We start from the raw sequence: 7,178 nt of genomic DNA, 5'->3' as shown, positions 1-7,178 counted from the left end.
CATTTGCCTCAATCGCGATAGCACAGTAGCGATAGGTGATGGAAGTGTAGTGATTTTTAGAGGTATAATAATAATTTTGTTACCATTCCCCTTTTTATCTATAGGACTTCTAAAAATTAATCGTAAGCCCCATTAAATGAGGATTTTTTAATCAATTTACTATTTAATGTTAGTCGATAGTTATTCTACAGTTGAGAACCTCCGTCCCGGCGGTGGGCAGATATCTCATCATTAGGTAACTTTGCGGGCAATTCTTGTTGTTGACGATAAATGTAAGGGAACGTTCTTAAATCTTGTCCAGACGGTATACGATAGCCATTCGTAGCTACCATAGCAGTATCTGTACCAAATATACTATACTTCTCGAAATAGATTTTAATTGTATCTTTAACAACATGTTGGTCTCTCGGTCCCTTTATGATTGCTTTACTATAATAAGAATATTAATAATCTGTTTTTATTAATGTAATATAATTAATAATAATAATCTTAAATAACTGTTAGGTTAGGGAATATAAGTTATCTAAGAGCGTTTGCTCTGTAGATAGCCAAAACCCTAAGTTTCAACTGCTCGTTCCCAACTTCTGACATTTCAAGTCGCCATTTACTATCAAGCCACCAGTATAGAAATTTCTCTGGCCGACGTATCTTTACGTATGGCCGGTAAGCATCGCTCTTGAAGACCGTTCGGCCAAGTTTTGCTATTATTGTCCATTGTAAGATTTCCTACCCGTTTAGAAGACCATATGAAATGTACTTAGACTGCGCGTCTTATAAGCCTGACGGCGCCCAATATGATTTTTTCCTCTCTTTTCTTATGTTGTTCTCTTCTTGACTACTGGATAAGGCAATTAAAAGAAGCGGTACTCGAAAGGGCTGTTCTTCGCTAGAGTCATTAAAAGTATCAGGTAGGTTTTACCTAACATCTCATACTCCGTCCTTTAGCTTTTCCAGCAGCCACCTCGAACTTTCGGTGTCGTTGCACAGTTGTAATGGGTCAATTGCTTCTCCCTGCTTCTGCATTCATACCATGTTGTTCCTGCTTTTAAAGAAGCATTCGGCTTCAGACGATCCTCAGCTGATGTTGAGTTTAACGAAATATCACAACTCGTGATAGTTACCATAGACAACGTACGTTTTCTTCTTCGCTAACGGATGGGCGCTTGGGTAGCACCTATATGACTCTTAGATCTGCTGTTTCGTTAGTCACGGTCACGTTTTTACCCAAAGGCCTAGCCTTTCTATTTGATACGGCAGCTCTGCCTATTTTAGGTTCGTTCCTACAGGTCACACGTATGCCTATTTCGCTGTTGTTCGTCAGGGTTAATAGATTAGCATCAATGAATCAGGCAATCACAAGCTGTCAACGCGTTACGGAACTGCGACACCCTTGTCGAATATTAGCACTAGCGAACTTCTTCACATGGACATAGTTTTGGAGAGCATCCTTTTGTTATGATTATATTCTAGATGTTGACCTGGTTTTTCCAATCAGAGGAATCGCTCCATACCCGGCAAATCAACGAAACAGCCCAAAAATCTGAGATAAACAATGGCTCTTGTGAAAGTTTTTAGTTTCTCTAAACCTATTGTGAGTGTACTCGAAGAAGTATTGATTACGCAACTAGTCGATATCAGGCACCGTCTTCCTGAATAACCGTGATTGAGTTGCGTAACGTATGGGTAAGAAAGCGTTGAATGTTAATGGTCGAGATAGTTGCGACAACGGGCGCGGCACTCTCCAGCTTTTCATTGCTATCGTCAAAGCAACACAATCTATCATATACACTAACTTCACGGAGGCATCACACTTGGAAAGTGTTCATCTCTTATGAATCTCCAACGAAATCCCACAATGACCGCACGGATGATTAATTAATTCACTGATCTACTGATGTATGGTAACTGTGTTTCGTTAGGATGAAGTGAGTCGTTAAGTTCTGGCAGCAAAGATTGCTAGCAGCAACGGAGCGATCATCAGGAGAACGTTTCCGGCTGAGTTTACTTGAGGAGCAGACGAGGCGATCAGGTCCCGACGCGTCATCATGACGCAGTCAATTATATGAATAACGCCGTTCGTTGCTTGTAAGTCGTTGCGGACGAAATTGCAAATGTCCCCGTTCCATTTCAGCCGCATCTACTTGATCGAGGAATATTACAGAACACAAATAAGCTAGTTAACGCTCTAGCCAGTTAACGAGATTGAGAGTAGGGCACATTGAACAGCTTTTCGAAATTTGACTCAGCTCAACCGACAAGTTTGAATTCAAAAATCCTCAATCTCAAACATTCTTTGGCGGATTTCTAAGAAGTTCTAACACCGTCAAAGGCCTATTGCTGTACAGAGCAGCTTTATTTCGAAACGTTCAGCATCAGAATTGACTCGCAGTTGATCGGCTAACAGTGACGATAGTATAATCGCAGTTGATTCAGGTGACTCTCGGCTATCTCATCAGCTGAACGCCCGCCGAAGCTGGTCGTCACCTGTCCTTTAATCGACTTACCTGATCTCCTGGCAATCGTTCGATATCTATGGTTTCACCATTGCGCATCTTAATTCCGGACATTTTTGTCAAATCGTCACGGGTAAATTCTCCTTCGGCAAGGTGTCGGTCCATAACTCTGGCGGCCTGAACGTGAGCTTCACTGGGCAGCTGCACGAGTCGCTTGTATTCCGAGGGGTAGTTCTCGTTGACTCGCTGCCACGCTCTGTTATCGGGGGCCATTAATGTGAAGCGGCTGGTCGGCTGGTCCAGTACCTTATTCCAGAGTCCTTTAGTTGCTACTACCTGCGTCGTACTGGAAATTCAATAAAAGTAAAATATAAAAGCAGACAGATTTAGAGCAGAATGCAGGCGACGCTGTTTCATGTGCTTTCCCAAGAATCCGTTGGAGAATGTGCAGCTTTATTTCACAGAATAAAAAAATATTCTATCCGTCACCGTTACTGCGCTGTTAATGTTATCGTATCTATTTGACGCACGTGAGGGATTCTTCCTTCTGCAGCTTCCATCCAAGCGAATGCGAGGGAGCTCCCAGCACGCGATCCACAAGATGAATAACGCCGTCCGTAGCGGCGATATTCGCGCTGACAACCGATCCGTTCACTCCGGCGCATTCTACCACCAGCTCACTACGAGTGCCTGTAATGATAACGTATACACGTATATTTTAGGACAGACAGTGTGGACCTAGGTAACCAGGGCTAGACAAATAGATCACTGGGGACATAGATGCCAAGGGTGAATGTCACGACCTGAATTGTAGGCACAGCCGGTGGTGCACTGGACTCGACGCAGCACCAACGGAACTCCTGCAGCCGACGTGGCGGTTTCTGCACCGGATCGTGCGAGACCTTCCTCCGTCAGCGTACGTTGCGGTACCAAATGGTAGCGTAACAACTATCCGAAACGAAAAACATCATACATTACAGGTCAACAGGTTGTCCTGTTAGCAGCGTCCATTTCGAGCTATGCTATCGTATTTGGCTATTACTTCTGCATTTGAAATGAGGAAAATGTTTAATTTCTTAGGCAAAATTTAAGTGAGCGCAGCAGCTTCTTATTATTGCTCTGTGCATATACTTGCTCTGTTGCTTGCCACCTCGTGTGACGGTTCGATTGTTTTGTGATGAAATATTCACCTTAAAGAGTTCGGTTTTATTAGATTTGTACTGGGTCCAGACATCGTTTGGTAGGACGCTGACTGCCTGATTCGTGGGCACGAAAAGGGTCTGTGACTTTTTTTCGTTGAGTTCCGCCATGAACTGAGGAGATTGCTTCAGGATGTCCGTGAACAAGTTGAAACGATTCATATTGTGCTTAGGATCCTGCAAATGTATATGCAGATGCCAGTACGTATACACTTATTTTTTTTATAGCTTAATGTCGCTATTTAAGAGGCTGCATATCGCTATACAGGGACTTCTCTAACAATGCAGTAACCGGACTATATCGCGGACAAGCTTTGAAACATACTCTTGGCGGAATTTAAGGAACGGATCATCACAGGAAGTTTGTACTGGGGATATGCGTAAATATCAGTTGCTACCGAATGTCGTCGCGCAATAAGTCCCACCAAAATTATAAACATTTTAACTGTCGAATTTAGCCACATCCAGAATTCGAGGAGGATTAGATTAAAAACCTGATGAATCAATTTACTTAAGAAGGCTGCTTCTGATGATTCTCCAGTTAATGCGAGAATAATGCAAAAATTTGTAGACAGTATCCGTTGGGTCATCACTGCATTTCTTACCAGCAGATTCTCGAATCTCTATTAGTCTTTTAGACGCTCAAAATTCAAATAAGATAGAAGATTTTTACGTCAACAAACCTTCACGTATCAGCGTAATTTTTTTTCGCGGATCTTTTTTTCGCTTTACTCATGGGTTCAATTAAAATATAGTCTGCGTATTTAGAAATGATAACATTTTTCTCGGCGGCTCCTGTCTCAATTGATTATCTTTCTAAATAAGCACGTCTCCTTGTTTCCTACAATGTATATATATATATATATATATATGCCCAGACAGATATGAATAGTTTACAATAGCTTCATGTACAATTCATTACCTGTATATAGGAAACAACGGATTGTGTGATGAGGCCCAGAGGTGAGTTTATAAAATGGATTACCCCATTGGATACGGGTACGTTAGCCAGGATGATACGAGAAAGTACTGAACCTATGCTTGCCGGCCCTTTCTGGGTGCTCTTGATAAGAACTGAAATGTATAAACAGAAGTTAAAAACAATGAAATGCATTTTTCAGTGCCAGATAATGGCAAAAGTTGGAAAAAAAAACGCAAAAAATTCATTGTTTGATACTGGTGACAGCGAGCAACCACGGGTGGAATAAGCTTGAGCTTTGGAAATTATCGACAGCCCTAATTTAATTATCTAGCCTATTGTTAGCATAACGCGTTCTGACAGAACGGCTGGTCCTGCGCTACGATAAATCCATAAGACATAGAAAACAAAGATGTTAAGAAATTGTTTTATAGTTAATAAATATGGGAAAATTTCTATTTGTTCTATCATATATATTAACAAGAGATGAGAATATTAGATCAGGCACGTACATGAACCTAGCGTTTACGGTTGATTGATTCATACGGATCGATGGCATTATGCAGGAGAGCATCTGTGTGTGAATGATCTACGTGCATGATTTCGGGAGCGATGGTAGCACCATGGTTAGAAAGCAATTTTGTCGCGCACTTACGGATGTAGGCTGGAGGTTGAGCTTCGTAGTGCCGGGGGTAATGGAAGTGATTGTCATGGTGATCTCCTGCACCAGTGAGGTCAGCGATCGTCTCATTCACAAGAGAAACTTCGATTCGAGCCCCTTGTGTATTTTCTTCGGAGGTCGAAGATAATGTTGGGTAGTGGTCATTACCAAACTGGGTAGTAAACAAGACGCGCCCGGGGATCACGTGAGCCAGGACGAGGTTTTTAGACAAAGCGGGGATAGGGAAGTTCCCAATGGGTATAAAGAACGTTGACGGGGTTGCGCTTTAAAACACAGTAGAATCGATTGTATACATTAGACATTATCTCAGTTTTGGCAGTTTGTATACGCAACCAATAATCGGCCGACGTCAAACTTTCGTCTTAATTTCTTCGACGATAAGTCGAACGTTACCGTTGAGAACAATCATTGGCAACAATAAAATTACACCTATGTGACAATCGCTTTGATACTGGATAATAAATAGATTTTTCTAACCACATCAAGTTATTATTTAGAAAAAGGAGCATCTGTATCCTTGGTTCATGAGCCCCACAAGGTGAGATTCAATAGGCTAATGATTTAATGTTACAAAGTCAGTTATTCAAAAGGAATAGAAAAAAAAAATACTGCCCCTGTAGTTCTGTGATTTATTGCCAACCTAGGTGCACCGAAGGACACAAATTGTGTACTTCATAAAGTTTTGCCGGACAATGATAAAGCAGCTATTAAATGCCCCAAACATGGGCTCTCAAAGACAGCTTTCTTCTTGGACAAAAAAGATGTTCTTTAGTTTGCTTTCTGTATCCCGATTACCCGCCTTAAATAAGCCGTAGATTGTAAATTTTAGCTGCAATAATCTAAGAGCTCGAATCACATCTCAAAAATGCTGAATATTTGACAGTACCCCGGTAACATCATTGTCTCTGTCAAAAGGAAGTGTCACACCCATAGACTCCAATGGAAAGGTTCCGTCCCTGAATGTATCACTACTAAGTGGCATTTTGTTACACATTAGTTCTTAAACATCCGTGAAGATCTGCACGGAATGAAGTATGTTTCATTATAAAGTGTGTTAGAAATTAGGGCGAAAAAAGTTGTATGTGTTAGTACGCTATCCATTTTTGTATGTTATCTTCCACTGTCTGCCTATTTGATGAATAAAACGGGCAAAGAGTGAGTGATCTGCGCCGGTCAGAGTCGAATGCATCTGTAAGTACCTGCCGAAACTGTCGCGTACTCCGAAATAATTTACTCGCCCCCGGAAGCCCAGAACCGTAATTCCTTTTAACTGAAACCAGCAACGCATCCAACAGCTTAGTTTTAACTGGATATAGGTGGAGAACAAGGCAGACATGTTTAATAAAGGATTATTTGTACATCAAATATTCTTCTAAGACACTGCCGTCCCTTCGTTAAAGCTACTCCACCGCTAGACAAATCGAACTGGACGGCTGTTTTTATACAAAGTAAAACTTGTCGTCTTTTACTAACCTCAGCAATCTTGTCGGTATTTTGCAGAACTTCGTCGGCGCTTGGAAACGAGTTTTCGAACGTAGAAAAATTTGGTACAATATCAATTAGATAGACGGTAATGCTTTCAGTCGATCCGGGAGATTTACGAATGACCAACGCCTCATTCACGTAGAACCGCTGGAAGGATAAAGACAACATTCGCTGTCAATACAGGCCACTTATCATACATGTGCACACGTCCCAACACGTCGAGGTAGTTGCTACGCCTAAACGTGACTATTGCTTTTGAAGTATCGACACTAACTTCAAATGAACTTTGTACCAACCGAAGGGTCCTCTTTGTAATGGCTGAAGAAAAGCTTTGGGGCGCCTTTGGCAAACGACGACTGCTCATTGGGAAGCTCCTTTGGTTGTATTCTCACTTGAACTGAAATGGGCACACAGATATAATTCGTAACTGAAATGTTCCT

At 41.6% G+C, this 7,178-nt stretch overlaps 1 protein-coding gene across 5 annotated transcripts in view; it reads right to left on the bottom strand.

Annotated features, from left to right (window-relative positions):
• Window positions 1-810: 810 nt before the first annotated feature.
• Window positions 811-7,178, bottom strand: part of Fas1 (fasciclin 1 Fas1 domain-containing) — a 68,037-nt gene continuing 61,669 nt past the window's right edge. For all 5 annotated transcript variants that reach the window (XM_022832601.2, XM_022832602.2, XM_022832603.2 and 2 more), the window contains 10 exons: window positions 7,035-7,135; window positions 6,727-6,885; window positions 6,453-6,523; window positions 5,227-5,516; window positions 4,575-4,726; window positions 3,644-3,829; window positions 3,257-3,401; window positions 2,984-3,143; window positions 2,505-2,799; window positions 811-2,137 (listed from right to left, as the gene is read on the bottom strand). In XM_022832601.2, coding sequence (XP_022688336.1) covers window positions 1,934-2,137; window positions 2,505-2,799; window positions 2,984-3,143; window positions 3,257-3,401; window positions 3,644-3,829; window positions 4,575-4,726; window positions 5,227-5,516; window positions 6,453-6,523; window positions 6,727-6,885; window positions 7,035-7,135 — 1,763 coding nt within the window. In that variant the 3' untranslated portion in view covers window positions 811-1,933. The remainder of the gene's footprint in view (window positions 2,138-2,504; window positions 2,800-2,983; window positions 3,144-3,256; window positions 3,402-3,643; window positions 3,830-4,574; window positions 4,727-5,226; window positions 5,517-6,452; window positions 6,524-6,726; window positions 6,886-7,034; window positions 7,136-7,178) is intronic.

Source organism: Varroa jacobsoni, unplaced genomic scaffold (assembly GCF_002532875.2).
Source record: "Varroa jacobsoni isolate VJ856 unplaced genomic scaffold, vjacob_1.0 scaffold_400, whole genome shotgun sequence".
Taxonomy (NCBI): Eukaryota; Metazoa; Arthropoda; class Arachnida; order Mesostigmata; family Varroidae; genus Varroa; species Varroa jacobsoni.
The sequence above is the reverse complement of the archived record's forward strand: the minus strand, read 5'-3'. Positions and strand labels throughout refer to the sequence as shown.